General features: G+C 31.9%; 2 protein-coding genes and 1 long non-coding RNA gene across 3 annotated transcripts; all 3 read right to left on the minus strand.

The window, feature by feature from the left end:
• Positions 1-4,717: 4,717 nt before the first annotated feature.
• Positions 4,718-5,430, minus strand: LOC143586241 (uncharacterized). The gene is made up of 3 exons (XR_013144676.1): positions 5,372-5,430; positions 5,159-5,278; positions 4,718-5,052 (listed from the first exon to the last, which is right to left on the minus strand). It is a non-coding gene; the product is annotated as an uncharacterized LOC143586241 (long non-coding RNA).
• A 35-nt stretch (positions 5,431-5,465) lies between these two features.
• LOC143586234 (uncharacterized) lies at positions 5,466-8,202 on the minus strand. The gene is made up of 5 exons (XM_077067826.1): positions 8,155-8,202; positions 7,993-8,062; positions 6,029-6,119; positions 5,891-5,952; positions 5,466-5,815 (listed from the first exon to the last, which is right to left on the minus strand). Exons 1-5 carry the CDS (start codon positions 8,200-8,202, stop codon positions 5,466-5,468), a joined length of 621 nt encoding a protein of 206 aa, XP_076923941.1.
• Positions 8,203-11,901: 3,699 nt separating this feature from the next.
• LOC143586237 (uncharacterized) lies at positions 11,902-18,262 on the minus strand. Its single transcript, XM_077067827.1, has 4 exons — positions 17,431-18,262; positions 13,431-13,708; positions 12,607-13,092; positions 11,902-12,558 (listed from the first exon to the last, which is right to left on the minus strand). Exons 1-4 carry the CDS (start codon positions 18,260-18,262, stop codon positions 11,902-11,904), a joined length of 2,253 nt encoding a protein of 750 aa, XP_076923942.1.
• Between the last annotated feature and the right edge of the window lie 4,339 nt (positions 18,263-22,601).

Below are 22,601 nucleotides of genomic sequence, written 5' to 3' on the forward strand. Positions count from 1 at the left end.
GACTAGACGTCACATGACACAAAACGGCTCATTTTGTAGTTTATCCACTACACATATTAAAATATGATTTGTACTTGGAGAATTGACGAAGACAAAATTGCCTTTTCTTTTAACTTTTGGAGTTTTAGAAAATTTTATTTTTATGTTCATGGTACAAGCTCATTATTGCATCGTAATCATCCTGTATCATCACACGCGTTTGTTTCACTGCATTCGTGTTCACTTTGGTGACGGTGACACTTAATCGATCTTCTCACACTCCTCCCCCGACATATCTGTTTGATTTTATGTTTAATTAGGCCCCTCTATAGTTAGTCCTATTGATAATAGTTCAAGTTACCAAAATATGAGTTTTCATTGTGTATTCACATCACTAAGAGACCGGCTTTAGATCGTCAGAATAATGAATTTTGTTTAAATCGAAACTGAATTCTTACCTAACCTATCTGAATCTACAACTATATTGATCATGTTTATATTAGCATTGTTGAATATTAGGATCTCTGTTGCACAACTAATATTTTTTAATTCTTTACAAACTAATGATGTCATATCTTTTGCTACAGCTAATGTTATCAGGAACAAAATAAGATAAGCATGACAACGGAATAGATCTCATTTCACTAATTTCAAAGGTACATAGTAAGTTATGGGTTTAGCCAGAATATTACACACACACACACACACACACAAAATTAAAATAAAAAAAAAAATTTGTGTAGTTCATAGCCTAAATCGTTTGGGTCAAACTGGGTCATTTAAAAAATCATCAATTGGTTAGTGTGAAAACAAGTTCGGGTCACGTGTAAAACGTGTTCAGGTTAATACAGGTTCCGAGTAAAAAATGAGTTCATGTTATTTAATAAAAAACATCAAATTGGTTCGTGTGAAAACGGTTTCGGGTCACATATAAAAACATGTTCATGTTGATATGGCTTCCGAGTAAAGTGAGTTCAAGGCAATATAAATCGTTTGAAAAACTACGTCAATTTACAGGCTGTTCAGAAATTTGAAGCCATGAAATTCAAAGAGGTTAGTGCATATGTCAAAAGCATAGTAGGGCTACATTTGACAATCGTGTAGCTACGTTTGAAATCTAATATGTTGTGTATCAGGCTACACCTTTTATTATTGGACCTGCATCAATGGCTGGTAAACATGGAATTCAGGCCTGGCAATATTTCAAGGCTAGAACCCCAAGGCCCGTAAGTAAGTAAATGGGAAGGACCGGAGAACTTATGTTTTTGATCGACTAAAGGTTAGACCTGTTGCATTAAGCATGTTATTAGGGAATTTGGCTTCTGCCCTACTTGCAGCAACACTATCATAAAGTAGCTGAAGGAATCTACAACTTCCTTTTTGATATTTACACAAAAAGTTTTTAAAAACTTTTATGAATGTAAAATTTGTTTCTGTGATGCAGGAAACCACTTTCTTTGGAAGCAGATAACCTGCTATCCCTTTGACTTGAACAGATTACACCCGCTAACCAACATGCCGCCACCCGTTTTTTTTACCTGTTACCCAATCCAACTATAGAAATAGAGAAACATTTATGTTGTGTTTAACGCGCGTTTACTTTGATATAAATTTGTTAACGAGTATTTTGAATCTAAACCAAATCATATTTCTCTGCAACGCGTGGGGGGGTGTACGCGTGCAACTGTAAGTGCGCTGCAACGCGAACGAGTTTACGTGGTTTATCACCCCGCAATGCATATGTTTATTTAATTGATTTTACACCGGATAAGATGAAGTTTGTATGCACAGGTTTACGCATGCAAGTGCAAGCACGCTGCAACGTGAACGGTTTACGTGGTTTATCGCCCTGCAACGGGGGCGGGCATTTTACTAGTATATATTAAAAACCAAAACTCATTCCTCTCACAAAAACCGCTATTCATTGTTCCTTGCATTTCAGCCACACATTCTCCACCGCCTCATATTAGTTTTCTTCTTCTTATCAATACAGGTTCTCATCTCTCTAAATCAAAAACACCGCCTCATATCCTCTGTAATTCCTTTTCGATCGTCATGCAACAAGGTAATTGATCCTTATTCGTATCCGTATCCCCACCGTTTGTCTACGTTTGTTTTCCCTGTGGGGCATTTTTCATTTGATTGTTAGGGTTTTAAAGTTTATCAATTGGGAATTGTTGTTTTCTTTTTCTGAACAGGACCCTGCTCCCCACCACCGTCTCTTTAATTTCTTTGACCGTCCTGTCGTTTGTATCTTCGACCATCGCGGTATGTGGGAACCCTTGGTGGCGGTGGGACTGGTGGTTGGCAGGTGGCAAACCCTAAATAGCGGTGGTGTGGTGGTTCAGTGGTCCGGTGGGTGTATTTACTGCCCTAGGCGTCCTTCACTGGCGTGGTGGCACCGGACGGATTGTTTGGTATTTTCGTTTCGTCACTGTTGCCAGTTGTGATGGTTGAGTACTCAGGTTGCCAGATTTACTGTTGCAGGATTCCATTTAGGAACCTAGGCAGTGTTGACGTGGTGGTGTCGGTCCTCTATTAGGTACGATATTTATTTCATATATTCGCTTATTTTTCGTTTCGGTTGTTAGTTTCAAAAACTGATGAATATAACTATGGATGTTGGCTGAATTAGCTTTTAAAATTCGATTTGATTCGTTCTTTTGAACTTTTTGTAAGAAGTAATAATATTTACTTTATGATGTCTGCGTTTTGCATTCGAGAACCAAATGATTTAGCTTTAAAATCAGTATGAAAACATGTCTATGGAAGTTAGAATCACTGTATACAGTCATGGACTTTGGTGGTGGTGGTGGTGTTATGTGTACCATTATGAATCTGAATTAGAATTTACCATTTTAATTTGTTAATTTTGTTTGTGTTGCAGCGCTACAAGTAAATATGGATGGCGGAAACCGGCCATATACTTTCAAAATTTGTATCAAATAAGTAGATTTTCTCATCACTTAAATTGTGTGCATCTCTCTCAGCAGGGGCCATGGCTTCTTTTATTAGGTTGCAGTAGAGATTCATAGCTGGTACCCTCAAATTGAGTTCGTATTAAGGTAATTTGCTTATGCATTTGCTTAACTATTTAAAGATAGTTGTGTGTGTAATGTTTGAACAATTATTTCATTCTGAGTGTGGACAATACTGAAAGTAGAAGTGTAAAGGCAGATGACTTTTATTTGTCTTCCAAATATCTTTATACATTTGTAGAACACCCTCCACAGGTCATATGTTCAACTTTTTTTTTATTTGTTATAAAATATTTTACACCTACCAACCCATATATAAAACTGAATCAGTAAACTAAAATTTACAAACTTTAACTGCAGGGATAGTTTGTTTATTTTTTAAAGTTTATAATTCTTTCATTTCCATGACAATATGAACACTTTGTAATATATTTCGTTTTAAATTATTGGTTGAAGTAATTTGTGAAGGCTATAGTAGCACAACAAAAGAAGTTTAATAATATGATTAACAACATTGTGTTGCTTATATTCTATCATTTCTAATTGTGTGGTGTCATTCTTTATTTGGTTTCAGTCAAATATAACTTTGAGTTTGCAACAAGAGATTAGGTTGGTGCACATGGGAGCAAGAACGAGGAATGAATTTTTATATATGGATCAAAAGTGTTTAGGTAATCACTCATATAATTTATAAACAAATCACAGAAAGACAAACAGCAAGAAGGGATGAGTTTTCCCAACGATCTTCATTTTTTATCCTTTTCAGCCTACAAATGGCGTTTAACACGCATTTTGTATTATTTACTTATGTTATCAGGGATATGTATGCGCTGACAGAGTTGCTCATGCAGAATCAAGAATTACATGTAAAAATTTGCCCAAATCTTCAGGTTAATTCAATCTCCTTGACATTTTCTCTAATTCAAGTACTTTTAATATCAAAATTTAATAGATTTGACGAACACAATTGTGTTTCTTTCTCTATTTCAAGTACTTTTTGGTAATAACTAAATTAAACAATATAGTTCATTCGTTGTCTGACCAAGGGTATATAGGGAATTTTTGTAATCTATTTATCGGTTAGAATTATGAGTTTTTGGTGAATGTAACTCAAATATAAATCGAATTTGTAGTGTGTCTACTTTACAACTAGGGGTAGTTTGGAAAATTTGAGTACTTAGTCCGATTTAAAAGTGCTGCACATTCACAGTTTTGAGTTAGACTTAGTCAAACTTCCAGTTTAGGTTTGATTTGCTGATATGGATGTACCTAACTTATGGTTGCAGGTTTGATGAGAATTAGAAGGGATCACACTTTATTTTGTGTTCAATCTTTTATATGGAACAAGCATGCAGGTTGAAAGTGTTTTACGTCACATAGTGCAAATGTAGGCAGGTTGATAATTTCATTCGCTTTCGTTTTGTGTCAAAATTCTGTCTAAGGGTAATTATATGTTTGGTACGCTTTTGTTTGCTATATAAAGTTTCAGTTTTCTGGGCGTTAACTTTTTTTCCCATTTGGTTAACGATGTAAAGAATCTAGATTTGTCTTTTCTTTTACCGGTAACGGGTCGAATTACAACTTGGTTTTTGTTGATTATACATTTGATGCATTTAACGTGCCCCGCCGCAACGCGCGGGTTAAAATTTAAAACGTTGTCAAACGGTATTTTCTGTGTAACTTGAAAATGCAGGAAAAAAAATGAAGCCAACTTTGCATTGGATTGAACCTATATTTTACACGCTAAACATGTGTCAAATCAGAGGAACATATGTTTTGCTACACACCAACAAACTAGGACAAAATGCACACACTTACCAAACTCTTTCCTATTTTGTTGGAATTAGATATTTCATACACAAAAACTAAAAAGTAAAATGAAAAACTAAAAGATAGACGAGTCATGAAGATTTAAGATAGACTGATAGTCTTTTGAAAAAGATACTCAACATGCTCTCACTAAATAACATCACGTCCCGCATCCATTCTGGTGCCACTCTCTCAAACGTTCCCAGGGATGACACGCGGTACATCATCAACACCTCTTCTTCCCCTGGCCCACTGTGCTTCACCCATCCCAAACTAAACGAGTACCCTGTCCCACCACATCATAAATAATTTTTCATATTTGACATATATACCAATAATATTCATACCAGATAAGAATTTAACATATAATGATGTGTAAACAAGAGAGTTACCACTTGATTCATGCACTGCTTCTATTTGTATGCTATCACTAGGAGTTCCGATTGAAAACTTCAGATCAACTAAACGCTCAACAAGCTCTTGAAACATGCAAGAATCGGATGCAGCATTTACTACACAGCGTATTAAATTTAGTCAGATATAAATGACGATTGTGCCCATAAAAACATCGTTAGATTTTATTCATAGTTTCATACAAAACATACCTGTTCCACCAAGCCTTGGACGACAGCATTTAGCCTACATATTTTCATTAATACAGTCAATGCATAATAAAACAGTTAAAAGAGGTGACATTCTTCAATATAATTTTGTAAGCATATTAATTAATAGCACCACCTCTACTAGGAAAATGAAAAGAAATAGGCACACAAGGTGTACCTGTGTAGCACCATTATTGAAGACACCAGAGAAGATGTTATCGATATCAACAACTTCATTTTCATTTTTGTTTGCATGTAACGCGATTCGTTTTCTCTTTGCTGAGTTGCTGGTTGAAAGTGGAGCATTTTCATGTTCATTTTCATGTATCACGATTCTTTTCCTTTTTGCTGAGTTGCTGGTAGAAAGTGGAGAACGTGGTGATTGTGTATCACCGGAATCAACTTCTTTTCTATGAAGCCTTTCGATTTCTTCGGAAAGTTGTTTGTCTGCGAAAAGTAATTAGAATTATTTTAATCTAATCAAGATGGCTTAGACAATTCATTCACAAAAGTACGCCTTACTTTTCTGGGTCTCTTCTAATAACATATTTTCATACTTTTGTTGCTCTTCATCCTTTGCAGATCTGTGAATGAAGAGATTAGTTAACTTATTGACAAAAGATTAAGTGTTACCATTAGTATCATGAGTAAAGTCCTTGCCTGATTGAAACAACTTCCTGTCTCAAATCATCTATTTGTGCACTTAACATGTCCTTTTCACTTGTTAAATAGCTAATCAGTTCATCTGCAGCTGCATCAGATTAAACGAAGAATTCACGTTAAACACTATTTGGTCACTTTTATTAATCCATCATAAGTGAAAGTGAGATCACAAAGATATCATAAATTGGTCAACCGTGTTAAATAGTAAGTGTTCAAAAAATGTTAATGATTGCTGTTAGCCCATTGCAACCTTACCCACAGGCCACAACTGATGAATTAATTAATTAACTAATAGACTACAATATAACTTGGTTTTAGATTTATTTGTACACTTAAATGCTCCATGTGACATTTTTTCATAACCAACTACGGTAATTCAAACGTCTTTAAACTAATGATTACAAATGAGTGTGTAAACAATCTAATGATTTACTTTTGGAAGTAAAATCGACTTTGAATATGTATGTGCACCTGTAAAACCGCCTCCATTTTTTGAAATCCAATCATTATCAATTGATTAATATGTGCCTATAATTTGTCTATGTGCTAATGCAAGCTACATAATTAACTCAACTAACCACATCAAAACTGTTCTTCTCATCGAAGTCAAATGCATAGTCAATATGTAACCGATTTTCTTATACAAAGATATGACCTTGCAGCTAAACTTTTTTGCTAACATTATCATTCGCAGGTTAGGTTTATTATTGTTTGTGCTTTTTCTTTAAATAATTTGCCTCAATGCTTTATTCTTGCATGCTTTTCTTTTCCTTTAGTTAATACTGAGGGCTAAATGCCAGCATCTCAAATAACATTTCTTCCACTACGATTGTGATATCATTGTGTTATTATAAATCTAATGACATGATGTTTTGCATTATTAAAAGTTTCCTATTTGACGGATAATGTCCAGCTAATATTAGATGCTATGCAAACTTCAACTGTTGTAGAAGTGCAGGTAAGGATTATTAATCTACATCAAACTTTTGTTAATAACTTGCATTAGTTTCTGTTTGTATCGGTCATATTCAAAACTGCATGTTCCAACATAATGTACCTTGTAGGGTGACAAGATATGAAGGCGAACCAAACTGAACTATTCTATTTGTTAAATAACTTGCATTATTTTCTATTTGTATCAGTCATATTCAATACTTTTCTCTACATTGAGGTTTGTTAAAGATAGACTAAGCAACTAGGGCTGTAAACGAACTTAACTGAACAAGGTCTTGTTCATGTTCGTTTGTTAAGCTTTTATCGGACAAGCGTAAAATTCATGAACCCCTAACCAAATGGAATTTTTCATTCGTGTTAGTTCGTTAAAGAAATTAGAAATGAACTTGTTTGTGAGTGGTTCACAAACACAAATAAACACAACGGTTCGCTCCAGCTGCCAGGTCTGTGTTATTTTTTTAACATTCATATTCATATGTTAACTTTACACCTAAATTAATCACAAAATACTCGTATATTTATTTGTTTTATAGTTAGTAAATTTTCTTGCAATTACAACTATATGTTAAGATTAGAAAAATCATTAAAAATGATAAAATCCTTTAATAAACAAATGAACATAAACAGAGAAATAATCGAACACTCAATGAACACGGCCTCTGTTCATGTTATTCATTTAGTTAATCGAACGAAATTCTTTGTTCATGTTCATTCATTTATTAAACGTTTGGTTCGTTTACAACCCTATAAGCAATCAAATAATCATAAGAATCCCCAATCGCAAAGCTAAACCTTGACTTAAAAAAATCAGTAAAATTATTCACAGGTTGAAAACCGCTTTGGTTGATTGGCTCTGATCTCAATAAAAGGGTGCTTTAATAAGTATTCAAGTTCATAAATCATAATAAATACTAATAAAATTGGCAATGTTAAAGGTGAATTAGAACCCTAACCACATTAGACATCAAAATAAAGAAAGGTGTGGATTAGAAGACATGCATACATACCAGAGACATAACTCTTAAACTTTTGTTCTTGATCCAAACTTAACTTGTCAATTTCAGAAGCATTCTTTGACTGTTGTACAGTAATCAAAGCAAAAGTAGTCAGTCAACAATTCCACAGTTAGTTACTTGTAAAGAAGAATAATAAATAAATAAATAAATAACCTTGAGGTTAGTGTACTTATCATAGAGCGCCTCTATTTGATCTGTCATCTGAACGTATAATTGACGGCAATTAATCCTACCATCATAAAGTATAATAATAATAATAATAATAATAATAATAATAATAATAATAATAATAATAATAATAATAATAATAATAATAATAATAATAATCGAGTGAGTAAGAGGAGGATATAGAAACCCTAGATCCTACCTGTATCGGAACTGAATTGAACTAATCAAATCAACCACCTGCAATCCGCAAAAAACCCTATGGAATTGATGGAAACAAACACAGGATGATTTGGATTTGGATTTGATATTTAGAAATTTGGGGGTTTCAAACACTGCTTGCTCTTTCTATCCTATTCATATCATCTTATTTGATTATAGAAGTTTTATATAATTTCCTATAAAACGATTACAATAAAGTGGCAGGCAAACGGGCAATAAGCTACGCAGCAACCCCTTTTGAACAGCAAAGCTAATCCTGCTAAAAACGAAGCTTTGGGACCTAGAAGCTGAAGAGGTTCCGTGTACGACGCGCTGAACCCTACTCAAAAATTTCACAGCCACTGGAGCCAGAAAACCAAATTAAACCCCTTTCACCTTCGGTTGATTTTAAAAAAGCCGTTTGTTTATTCCGAGATAAATCTTATAACTGAAACTTAAATTTGGTTTCTACTGTTCACATTGTATGAATTTTAAATATTTTTTTTTAAATTGTTATAAATAGAGAAGATATAAAAAAATAATAATAAGTGTATTAAAATCATATTATTTTGAAATGTATCATATGATATGATATGATATGATAGAGTATGAGCTGAAAATACATCTAAAATCATATTATTTTGAAATTTAATTCTTATTTACTTTTGAATAATGTAATTTGTTTAGTCACAATCAAAACTGTGCACGATAAAGTTGTGTCATGAGACTCATTTTGATGCATGCAAATGTTTTGGCCTACTACACAATTAATTTGACTCGTCTATTTAAATTTCATTTAAGTTAATTGATTTTATACATCGGGAATTGCTAAAGGTGGATTTGTAGATTTTAGAGGCCTTGTACAACTAGTGAAAATGGGTTTTTTTATATAAATAAAACTAGGTTAAATACCCGTGTATATACGAGTTAGGTAAACTATATTAACAAAACAACAAAACAATTTGAAATACTTATATTAATTTGGTATTAGATTAATGAATATGAATATGCATTACAGAGTTAAATAAAATAAACTATTTTATAAAATAAAAAAGAAAAAAATTTTGATGGTAATTTTTCATTAATCTCAAAATATTTCTTCGTATACAACATTTGTAGTTACTCTTTTCATTGAATATTAGGAAATTGACTTCATCTCTTGTTCAAATAAAGAAAGTGCGATATAATCTATAAAACTTACCTTGTATATAATGTTTAAAATTTATTTAACTTTTCTTACAAATAACACACGATTGTTACTAATAAATCATTTAATAATAATATTAATTTGATATAGGGATTTATATTTTTAAGAATAATAGTGTTTAAAAAAATCGATACAACTCATACAAATACTTAAATAAACAATGCACGAAGTTTAAATAAATATATTACTAATATAAATTAATATTTGTGTTTAACATTCAAATATATATATATATATATATATATATATATATATACTAGGTTAGTTACCCGTGTAGCACACGAGTTAGAATAAGTAATTTTTTTAAATAATAACATAATGTGAAATACAAAAAAAAATGTATCACATATAAAGATATATTATACGGTAAAAAAAAATTACATATTACGTAACTTGGAAATAAAAAGTTGTTATAAAATTCATAAACATAAATTATTTCTTTGTTATTTTCTATATCAAAATTTAGTTGTAAATGGCTATTTTTTTAAACCAACCTGTGCACCAAAACTCATTCTTATCTTAAATTGTTCTGACATGAACAATGTTTGATACTTTAATCGGTTAAAGAAACTCACTCGTGTCGTATTGGTTACTTATAAAAATCTAATATTAATAACTAATGCAATATGTTATATATTAAACAAGTTAAACATATTTATGATAGTATTAATTCTTTAAAATTATGATGGAATTATTAAAAATTGAAAATGAAATATTAAAAAGAGAAATGTATTCAATATGAGAGAGAGGAGTGAAAATTTTTGTAAGAATCAATATAGTAATAACATGTGGCATTTAAAAAACTTTATTTATTAAACTAGGTTATTGACCCTCGTGACACGCGGGTAGAAAAACATGTCACTACACAAAATTTAGTTAAGCATAGATTTAGATTAACATACTACTTGTTCATATTTGTTACAAAAGTATTATAAAATTACATTGTCTTAACCTTCAAACTTCAAAATTACAATAAGTTAAATGAAACAAAACAACCAAAAGACATTAACAAACACACTAACCATGTTCTTTGATTTTAAAACATCATCAAAGTCTTCAAAAGTTATACCAACATAAACTCCCATTTCCTAATAACCTGAAAAGTTATAAAAACAAGACAATATTCAATTAAAGTAAACTTAACATAACAACATGTTTAATAATTACCAACATCTAAGCATTACAAAATTGTTATGTACAACCTAAAAATCTAAAGTTCATAAATAAAGTTATTGGTTGGTCTAAATAGATGTTGACAATATACATGTTTTATTAAATATATAAACAATATCTAAAGCATTAATATATTATCTTCTACTTCGTCATCGGACAACAAACTTTCCGGATAACCATCATAATCACTTTCATAGTTTGCACATTCGCCTAACCATTTAACCTTCAAACCAACCTCCCTTTCCAACTCAAGATGTGCAATTTCTTTTCTATGATTATTTAACTTCAACATATCTAGCTCTCTCAAAAGGAACAAATCATCACATGACAGTAGTTGTTTAGGATTCAAATTTTTATATTGTCCATTCTCAAACTTGATAACAACTTTGTTTTGATTAGGATAAAAAAACCAATCCCTAACATGTTCAAACGGTAAAACATCTTGGTGAAGATCATCAAGGTAATGATGTAAAAGATTAATGAGATTGGTTTCCTCTATACATGGAGAAAGTTTCCGAACACCAATCTCATGAATCTGATGTTTAAGGAGGTTATTAAACATCATCACAGATTCAATATTATCTTTGTGTATCATGAGGAAATCGCTAAACAGGAATTCATACTTACGTAAAACCGTAGAAAACTTCCAATTGACAATGGTAGACATTTTTTTATATTAATTTTGTTATGAAAACCTTTAAAGTGTAAAAGAAGAAGAAGAAGATGATGATGATGATGATGATGATGATGATGATGAAGAATTAAATTGATAATTATAAAATATATAAATGAAGTGACGGTTTAGTTTTCCAAAGATGTTAATGATTATATCTATCTAATGAGTATATCATGTATAGTTACCTTATATTTGTAATATTTTATTAGATATTATATTTACTATTTTAAATATAACTAATAATTGAAATCCTCATATAAAAAATTGCATCTTATTAAACATTTGGATACGGTTTTTTTTGTATATATTAACATTAAATAATTATTTATAACTTAATAACAATTTATAAGATATAATAACAAACACAAATACAAAACGTTTTAGAATTAAATAAAAAAAGTATAGAACAAATAAATTCACATGATAAACATAAGTGTAGAATAGAACAATTTCAAATAAATTTCAAATTTACTATTTATCATTCTACGTTTCCAAAAATCTCTTTGTAAATAACATTTGTTGTTTTATTTGTAAGCTTTGATTCTTTGTCGAGTATCAGTAACTTAATACCATCTCGACTCTTCACTCTTGACAAAGCCACATAAAGCTGACAATGGGAAAATACTGGATCTTTAAGATACAATCCAACTCTTGACAAAGATTGACCTTGACTCTTGTTGATTATCATGGCAAAACATACTGAGATAGGAAATTGTCTTCTTTTTAATCTGAACGGTAGTTTCTTATCAGTTGGTGTAAGACTTACTCGACTAATTAGAGTCTGATATCCTATATTCGTACCAGAGACAACTTTAGCTTCAATTACACACCTACCGAGACTAACGTCTTGAAGTCGCGTTCCATTGCACAAACCCTTTTTATGATTAATATTCCTTAATAGCATGATGGGAACACCAACTTTGAGGACCAATCTATGGTTAGGCATTCTAGAAATCTTTAAACCATTTAACAAATCAGGAGAGTACAACTGTGGATCAAAATCCTCTGAAACGTCTTCACATTCAGCTAAACTGTCGGAACTTAGATACTCGACTTCTTCACCAGGAAAAATGGCTAACATACGTTCATTAATTTCTTGAACAACCTCATTCAAAGGTGCCAACAGTGCTCGATCCTAAAAGTAAGTAAGTTCGTTGAATCTATCTAATATATTAGGATATACAAAGCTTATTAAATCACCCATCGAATCAACTGAGTTCAAAATTAAAAGATCGTCTGGAATATCAATAACAGACTGTCCGTCATTTGGACCCCCAACATTTCCTTGACCTATATCTAACAGCCAATCAGCAAACTCTCTAATGTTTTCAACGTCTGTAGATCGACATCCAACTGTAAGCCTCATGTTCTTAGTTAGTTTAAGAACTTTACATTTTGACCAGATATAAGAAGAATTTATGCAAGCATTGACACATTCACTTCTTGTACCATTGGTTACAACGGGTAAGATTTGCCGAAAATCACCACCAAAAATAACAACCTTACCTCCAAAACGTGATTCGGAAGTATTACCAGAATCACCATTCATAACATCGTTTAAAGTCCTGTCCAAGGATTCGAAAGCATGCTTATGAATCATGGGTGCCTCATCCCAAATTATTAAGCTTGTATTTTTCAATAACTCATATACGTCGGTATTTCCTTTAACCTATTTTATGAAAGAATAAAAAAAAACATAAACAAAGTAAGATATTTAAAGGTAAATTGATATTGGAATAACAAATAAAGCCATATATAATAAAAAAATCATTAATATAAAATTTAACATAAACTGGCTTGTAATATTACCCGACAAATGGAATCTTCGGTCAAATTAATAGGTATTAAAAATCTCGAATGTGTGGTTCTTCCACCCTCCAAAAGCAAAGAAGCTATACCGCTTGAAGCAACATTCAACACAACTTCTCCCTTTGACCTTATCGATGCAGATAAGGTTTTCCATAAATAAGTATTTCAAGTACCGCCGTAACCATAAACAAAATAAACTCCACCTTTTTTATCAATCAAAGCACTCATTATTTCGTTATAAACGCCTCGTTGTTCATCTGTTAACGAATCAAACATATTGTTAAATTCGTTATTCATGGTCTCGGTATCATATGAAAGCTCTTCCACCATTAACGGATTAGTTGCTCTTGAAATTGTCTCCATATCTGGAAATGACATTTGTTTATATCTTCTAAGACTGGAGTTGTTTGAAATTAGAAAAGTTTCAATTTCCAGGAATGGTAGGTTTTTTAACTGTTCTTCATTAAGAATCAAACCTGAAAATAAAATAAAAAATAATTAAATTAATATTTATGAAATATTAATTGATATTAGGTAATTTCCATAACTGAAATAATTAAAAGATGAGTAAATCGTACTGGGGTTATTTTGATCTTTTTGTTGTTTGTATAGTATACCGTCTACTAACAATTGCCAAGTGCTTTCCCAAACAAAATGAGGTCTAGATAAACTATAAGTAATCAACATTGTAGCAAATAAATTTCTTAAATAATATCCGGTAGAGGTATGACTTGCTTCTTCAATGGTTTTTATGTATTCCTTGTCATCATCCAAAAGACCTCTTTTGTAACATGCATCTCGAAAAGTTTCACACATAACTCCATCAACTGTTCGAATGTTTTCAAAACATTATGGGCCTCTAACCTTATTTAAATAATATTCTTAGATAGTAAGCCTCGTCGAATGCGGGTGTAATAGCATGAACTCTACCTATTGCAAAACCCCTTAGGTGAGGTTCCCATTTACGTAACTGTTTTTTCCAGACATACTTTGTTGGAAACTCTGCGTATGTGAGAGTTTTTGCAAGATCATGGTTCTTATTACACTCAAACCAGCCAGTAAACATCAAAGAAGCATTAGTTGTCTTGTTTAAATATCTTCAATATCTTCGTTAGCATCATATATTACTTGTTGCTCACCGGGTAAATGAAAAGCAAGTCTATAACAGATGGAATCCTATAATGCACATAAAATGAAAATATCCTCCATGCTGCCTCGCATGCAGAGACATATCTTGTAAGGCCCGGTTGCCGGTACCTCACATCTGACGTTGGATTTACTCATAAACGCAGTTCTAAATATCAAAGTTAATTAAAACTTTACGCGAAATATAAAACTTTCATAAAACATTACATATCAAATCATAAACATGTCTTAAAACATTCTTTGTCTTTCAATTTTAAAACAAACATAAAACAACTTGCGTCTTCAGATGCCAGACTCTTATTATTCTGCCATGTGTCCCAGCTCAAGCCAGCTGTCTCATCCTACTCACCTGCGTGCATATTAAAAGTCAGCTACGCTGAGTGAGTTCTAGTTAATTAGACGACATACAATACATCCACATACTTACATATGCACCCGAAGGTACATACCATCACATTTACTTACATACTTGCATACATATGTACTTTCAGTCTTTCTTTCATACTTGTTTACATACTATCGTTCATACATATACGTTTTAAAGAGCATTCCGCCCTATAGTATTCGCCGATATTATTAGGGTCGGTTCCCTACATTCGTCGGCATTATTAGGGTCGGTTCCCTACATTCGCCGACATTATTAGGGTCGGTTCCCTTCATTCGCCGACATTTTTAGGGTCGGTTCCCTTCATTCGCCGACATTATTAGGGTCGGTTCCCTACCTTTAGTACATTGTACCATACCTGTCTTTACATACCTTTCTTAATATTACGTGCAATATCCGAAGATCGTTCACGTGCCATCATCATAACATACATACCTCATTTACATATCATATATATATATATATATATATATATATCTTTGACTATCACCTGGCAGTACATGCAATATCCGAAGATCGTTCATGTACTATCATCATAACATACATACATCTTTCACCTATCATATATACACATCAATCATGCCTTTAAGTATCACTTGACGGTACATGCAATATCCGAAGATCGTTCATGCATCATCAAACAATCATCATACAAGGCATACACTTACCACTTAAGGTAAGTGTATTAACTATCACATTGAGTATGCACACAGCCCCGAAAACATAACAAGGAAGTGGGGCTAGAAACTCACCTCAATGCGGTTGCGTTCACCGTTTACGGTTATTCCCCTCTTTAGCTGTGCACGACTAACTGTATAACAATTACGCATAATAATTACTATCACTATCCATATCATACTTCTAGTCCAATTATAACCCTCAACGAACGGGGGTCCGGGGGCAGCAGGGTCTAGGGGTGGCAGCCCCTAGCTGGGTCCAAGGGGCAGAGCCCTTGGCTGGGGTCGAGCTGGTTCAAGGGCTTCTTTGTAATTAAATCGTTCTTTTTCTAAGTCCATGGACTGTTCTGTCATTTTATCAAACTTCTAGTTTGTTACATTGCTCTTAACGAATTGGCTTATCTTAGCGAACTGGTTCTTGTAATGAATTGAACCCTTTAACGAACTGGACCCTTAACGAATCAGTCCATATAGCCAACCAGTCCAAGTAGCGAACTGGACCTTCTAATTCGTTATTTCTTTTAACGAATGATCAAAGAGAATTGGGAGCTAGTTTGTTAGCTTAGTTTTAACGAATTTGAACACGAATTAAGTCTAGTTCGTTAGGTTTTCATTTAACGAATCGCTTGACGAATTGCTTCCAATTCGTTAACTCCTCGTTAACCAATTACCTCTAATTCGTTAACTTTCCGTTAACGAATTAGGGTTAGGTCAGGGAATGTCAGAACATTCCCTGACATCTCTTAACCTCGTATACACTTTTCTGGTGCCACCTTTCCGGCATCGCCGCTGGAAAACCGCGGATTCGCCGGAAAAACCAGTTTTGACTCGTTTTTCACCTTTTTTCGTCCCGTTTGATCCAGATCTGAGCCAGGGTGATCCCTAAGCTCATCTTAGGCTCGGTTTATACCCGATTCCATCCGGATTCCGTGACTTTAACGGTTTAACGGCATCGGCTCGTCGTTTCGTGACCATATCTAACGGGTTTAAGCTCATACTATCATTACCTTGGGTCGGGATCGGTGTTCTCTTCTATGTTTCGGCTAGAGAGAGAGAGCTTAAGTGTGTGTTTTTGTGGTGTATGGAGTATGTGTAAAATGAATTAAATGGGTGATTAATGGTTTATATAATTATGGATCATGGGCTTAAGCCCATGGTCTTTTCCTCTTTTCTACATAACCCAAATACATAACCCATATCCATTTAACCCAACACTAGCCCGACTCACAATAAATTCTCGTTTTATTAACCGAAACTAGAAAACAGGATGTTATATATCTACAATCATAAAACGCTTTGATTTCATCTAAATTAGGATCTGGGTTATCACCATTGTTATTTTGTATAAGAGAAATTGTTGCTCGGTCTGGACCCTTATTAATGTATTTGAACAAATACTTTATTGATCCATCTTGATTACACCACTCAACATTAATATATGCTTGAAATTGTTTAATAGAGTCTTGTTGTATGGAACAACAGTTCTATTATCCATCATTATATCTGACTTAACAACATATTGCCCGTTATCTCTTCTTTTGTATACCGGAAAACCTTGGGAATCAACAGTTGTCTCATCATTAAACATTTTTGGGAAACTTTTGGAGCATTTTTTGTTTACCATGCACGTACACTTCGGATTAGCATCACCACACGGACCATGAATCATATGATCAGATACAAGCTTGTATAGGTCTGGATCACTGTCTTTGTTTGGAATCTCAGCAGAAATAAATTTATCTACATCTTGTGGATTATGAATCTTGATACATGAATGCATAAATATGCAAATATGAGCATGTGGTAGCCCCCTTTTTTGAAACTCTATCGTGTAAATAACTTCAACATACATAATAAAAGTAAATATTCCACAAGTTTTAATAGGTAAATAAATAATCTGTTTGTTTAAATTGAATTAAGTCTATACAAAGTAAAATATTAAAGTAGATCATGTTTATAAATTTATAGTCATCAAATTAATGAAATTTACCTGCTTGAACCTTTCCAAACAAAGACTTATCCTTCACCAATTTAATCATTGCATCAAGTTTGACCTTAAAAATCCGACATAAAATATCAGGTCTATCCTCCGACTTTAACGTTGTATCCTTAAGAAGTCTTTTAACTTCTGGCCAATTGGGATTACAGGTTATGGTTATGAAAAAATCGGGATAACCAAACCATCTACAGAGACACATAGCATCTAGGTAATTTTGCATCATATATCTTGCTCCGCCAGTAAATGAGGATGGTAGAATAACACGTTGACCAGCAATTGAAACATCTGTATTTCCAACAGATTGCATACCTCGTAAAATTTGGTAAGTATCACATCGAAGCTCATGTTGTTTACAGCGTATAAAATGTAGTCTTTGTGCCTCAATCATAGTATATTTGTCAACTAATATTTGCTGAAACAAACGCCTACCATTTAACATGGTTGAAAACATATTTGGCCTATCTTGAATATGATAAGCAGAAAACTCACGCATTGTAACCTTCTTGTGTGCTGTGGTTAATGAAGATGAAACATTCTTATGAAGTATATTAACCTGATAACCATCCTCACCAAAAGGATGAAACAACGGGTATTGAAGAGGTGTATACGATGGATGAAGTTCACTTATACGCTTTAAGGAACCAGATTGCTTGGTAACAATTATATCTCGGTTATCGACAGCGTCACCAATATCACCGAAGATTAAAGAGGCAACTTCAGAACTGGATGGTAAGTTATATTGTCTCGCATCATGCTGTCTTGTTCCAATAATACGCAACTTCAAATCCAGTTGTGGGTTTTCTTCAAAACAATCTCTTACCATATGATAAGCTTGGACCAAATGATTATTTGAATCTAACATCGTCTTCAAATAATTAATAATATGCATCTCCAGCTCATCGTTTTTTTGCTTTATTATCACTACCCAAAAAAAATAAATTTCCTACGATTATAAATAATAAAACTTATACAAAAAATTAATAAAATAACAAAAGTGGAAGAATATCATTTAAAGTATTTACCCAAAAACATCCTGACGGTTTGAAACCTCGTTTTCCGTGTCGTAAATGTAAAGTTGAGAAAACTGTGGTTTACAACCCTGTAATTGTAAAAGACTTCCCAAACAATGATAGTTTTCATCGCTAAGTCGAAACGTATATGGCGCATTGCCTTTGTTTATAGAATGGTCAATCTTTCCTCCCATAGACGTAAACGAAAACATCGAATGAAACGTCTGATGTTTGTCAAGAAATACTTACTGATGGCACTATCACCAAGAAATAATTCTAGATAAGTATCATCTGATTGTCTAACATCGGGAAGTTCGACTTTGCCATTATAACAACAAAGGGAGAAAGCTCATTCTTCATTACTACTACTTGGTACCACAACAAAGCATTGCAACTTGGACACATAACGGATTGATTTCCATGATCTAGATATTCTAGTAAAATTTAAATATAATCATTTGGAGTTACTTAGTATACATAAATACATAATAAATTATTTAAAGTAAATTATGAAATACATATCATACCTGATGATATTCCTTTAAAAATATCTACAACATTTTGATAATGAATAGTTGTAGCATGTTCATTTAAATCAGCCATAGGTATAGGTACTATATGGGTTCTTTTTCTTGACCTTCTACGAAAGGTTGTAGACGACTCCGGAATGTCATCAACAACAGAAGACGCGTTTGATCCTTCTTGAACATTAAATTTATTTATACGACCTGTTCAATATTATAAAGGTTGTCAACAAAATACTGACAACTACACATATGATATTTCAAAAGAAAAATTCAAAATTTAATTTTTAATTAATCCGTATTAATTATATTATATAAAATATTATTTTGTGTTAAATTGTAACATCTTTAACTTAACGAATTATTAAACGTTTGATTATACAATGTTAATATTATTTGTTGCTATAAAATCAAGACGAAACTTGAAAATGTAAATAATATAATTATTTTTAAATATAAGGCTTATAATTAAAATGAAATTATTCTTTAAATTTATTAGCATTCCATTTGCTTTTAAGTGTTTCATTAAAAAAACATACATAAAAAATATCAATAATAGTTAAATTTAAAACGAATTATACCTGAAGAGTTATTTTGAACACCAGTTTTGTTCCTGTCAACAGAAGCAATTCTTTTGGAATCTAATATTAATCGTCTTTCTTTCCTTTTGGACGCAACAGAGTTCACAAATGGTGTAGATGTTTTAGAGTCTTGAAATAAAAAAGGTAATAATATCAATATTTAAGCATAACAAAAGGTTTTTAAACCTATTTACTTTTAAATATTTTAAAACACTAACCGTTGTTTAATACAATCGAAGAGTAGACATTTGGCGTTGTTGATGGAGACAGGTTCTTCTTATTAGATTTTACACGCGTTACTTGTATGGATGAGTGTATATTTTTCAAATTGTGAAAATTACGATTAACTGTATCGTTTAACATATTAATCATAAACATGAGAAACAACAATTGATGATGACAATACATAGTGAACAACAATTTAATAACATACCAGGGACACAAGGAATAAATGAGTTATATGTTGTATGGGGAAAATAATTTTGATTGTTGCTTAAACCACTAACATGTATATTAGAAGAACCTGCAATAGACATTTGATTTGTTAATTTTGATTTATAGCTAAATTTTTTAATAAAAATTAATAATTTTAATAAAATTTCCAAACTTGAAAATTGTTTTACGCCATATGCTTATCATTTATTTAAAAAAAATCCAAATAAAACAAAATAATAATTATAAAGAAAATGCAATATACCTGAACATGTATTTTTTTGAACATTTTTCTTCCCGTCAACGGAGGAAGTTTTTTTTGCATCTAAAATTGATCGTCTTTCTTTCCTTTTGGACTTAGCAAAGTTGAAAAATGGTGTACATCTTTGAGGATCTTGAAATAAAAAAGGTTGTAATATCAATATTTAAGCCGAAATAAAGGTTTTAAAAACTAATAAAAATATTTAAAGAGTATATTTATGTTGAAAACAATTTGGAAATAATAACCGTTGTTTAATACATTCGAAGAGTAAACATTCGAAATTGTAGATGGAGACACGTTCTCCTTATTAGATTGTAAACGCGATATTTGTGTTGATGATCCAATATTTTGCAAGGTCTCAAAGATGCGATTAACTGTAACGTTTTACATATTAAACAAAAAAATGATAAACAAAAAACGGATAAATAATATAGTAATAACGATTATTTTATTAACGTACGAGGGACACAAGGATTAAAGGAGGAATAGGTTGGATGCGGATAAAAATTTGTATTATTAGATAAACGATCTATATTATCTTGGTAACTATTAACCGGTAAATTACAACCACCTAAATTTAAGAATATCAAATATTATTTAATTTAAAATGTGATTTCAAATTGAAATTCATAATTTAATAATATTTACATACTTGCTTGATATGGTAAAGTGACAATCGGTGTTGATTGATAATGGATGTAGTTTGTATTATTGGATATGGTAGACAATGGTAAACGTTGACTTTCGCCTACATTTAAAAATTTATAAAAATTAAAATAATAACATTATTTCACCATTTCGATGATTAAAACCATTGAAATATCATTAATTGGGTAGAAAGAACTAAAATTTTCGGCCTCCATAATTACTTAGATCGTCGGATGGTCCACATAACTCATCCTATCATGTGGGTTACAAAACATTTGAAGGTTTACAAAGAATTTGGAAAACATGATTTTGTGAAACAAAGTTATTAATTTATTATAAATTTGAGGAAAGTGTTAACAAATTATAAGACCATTGAGAGTTGATTTATTATAAGTGTAAAATCAAAAGATTATATAAAATATTTCTAATAACGCAATTTAGGTGAACTTTCAAGTTTGATTAATAAAATTAGTGAAAATTTTAAAGTAACTTAAAAGTTAAGAGAAACGGAAACATTGAAGTCAAGATCGATTGTGAAGAAAGAGAGTGGGGATACGAGCCAACTAACAAATTTATGTGAACTTACCAAAAATTCTATGATTGCAAGGATAACATCAACAAAAGTTTATGAAAGAATTAATTGATAATTGTAGACGAATAATAACCTGTAAAATTTTTAAATATTGCAACATTCAAGGTAGAATTCATAAGACCGTGAGTACAAATTTGAACAAGATTAAACGAAGACTTTAATGGGTTTAGTTTAGTTAAATGAGAAACTCATGAAATTTAAAGAGAACTTTATACAACATTGAAATGTCGCAATTGTGTATTTAAGATGAGGTAAATTAAAATATTAAAGTACTGGTAGTAGTAATTGAGAATGCAAAAATATTAATGCAAAAATTTATGTATACAAACAAACTGTAAATAAATGAAATTGGGAAGCGGATATTAACGAATCACCGCAGGTTTTCAACAACAATCGTGCAAATGTCATTAGATAATAGTGAAATTAATAATAAAATTCCAATTAAATCACCGTGGGAGTTCAAAGAATTTCTTTTTTTTTAATAATGAAAATTAATTTAAATAATGGAAAATCAAATCCCATAGCGGAAATAGTTTTGTTTAAATAATGACAAGTGTAACAACTTGGACTTTTCATAATTAATATTTTTATTTAAAACCGACCCATTTCGATGTTCGGTAAATTTTATCGCTTTATCGAGTTAATTAAATTATTATTATATTTTTATATAACCAATTATATAAGACATGTCTACAACTTTCATATTTTGGCAAAATTAACCATATACTAAACTTTTACTCAATAGTGTTTCCACCCTCAACCTCAAGGGAATAAAACTATAAATACTATATATATTATTATATCATTATTATTCGGATCCAGCCCTAACCCTAACCCAAACCCGGTATCCTATTCGCGAACCCGATTAACAGTTGGAATGCCTTGGCCCTCAATTCTCGCTAGAAATATGGAAATTGAATCAATAAACGCGTTATACTTTCCTATTGCGGCCTAACCGACGTGAATAATTAGGGAAACATGATCAAAGTATATACGAATTGCTTATTTGTTGAGCCGTCCACAACCTAGATTATCATTATACACAATCGGTGCATCGTAACTCAATTCATCACTCATACACTATCCTCTAAGTAGCGCCTATAATACCCCCAT

This window comes from Bidens hawaiensis, unplaced genomic scaffold, assembly GCF_021521415.1.
Source record: "Bidens hawaiensis isolate Kalapana, Puna unplaced genomic scaffold, B.hawaiensis_p1.1 tig00034582_1, whole genome shotgun sequence".
Classification (NCBI taxonomy): Eukaryota; Viridiplantae; Streptophyta; class Magnoliopsida; order Asterales; family Asteraceae; genus Bidens; species Bidens hawaiensis.

Excerpts from the sequence above, each read along its gene's own strand:
- LOC143586237 (XM_077067827.1), bottom strand. The coding sequence starts at position 18,262 with ATGGTAAGAGATTGTTTTGAAGAAAACCCACAACTGGATTTGAAGTTG. Across the intron at positions 13,709-17,430 it reads GTTTGGAAAGGTTCAAGCAG|GTTTGATTCTTAATGAAGAA; the intron begins GTAAATTTCATT and ends TTTTATTTTCAG. Across the intron at positions 13,093-13,430 it reads TGATTGATAAAAAAGGTGGA|GTTAAAGGAAATACCGACGT; the intron begins GTTTATTTTGTT and ends TTCATAAAATAG.
- LOC143586234 (XM_077067826.1), bottom strand. The coding sequence starts at position 8,202 with ATGACAGATCAAATAGAGGCGCTCTATGATAAGTACACTAACCTCAAG. Across the intron at positions 8,063-8,154 it reads ATAAGTACACTAACCTCAAG|TCAAAGAATGCTTCTGAAAT; the intron begins GTTATTTATTTA and ends ACTGTACAACAG. Across the intron at positions 5,816-5,890 it reads ATTAGAAGAGACCCAGAAAA|ACAAACAACTTTCCGAAGAA; the intron begins GTAAGGCGTACT and ends TACTTTTCGCAG.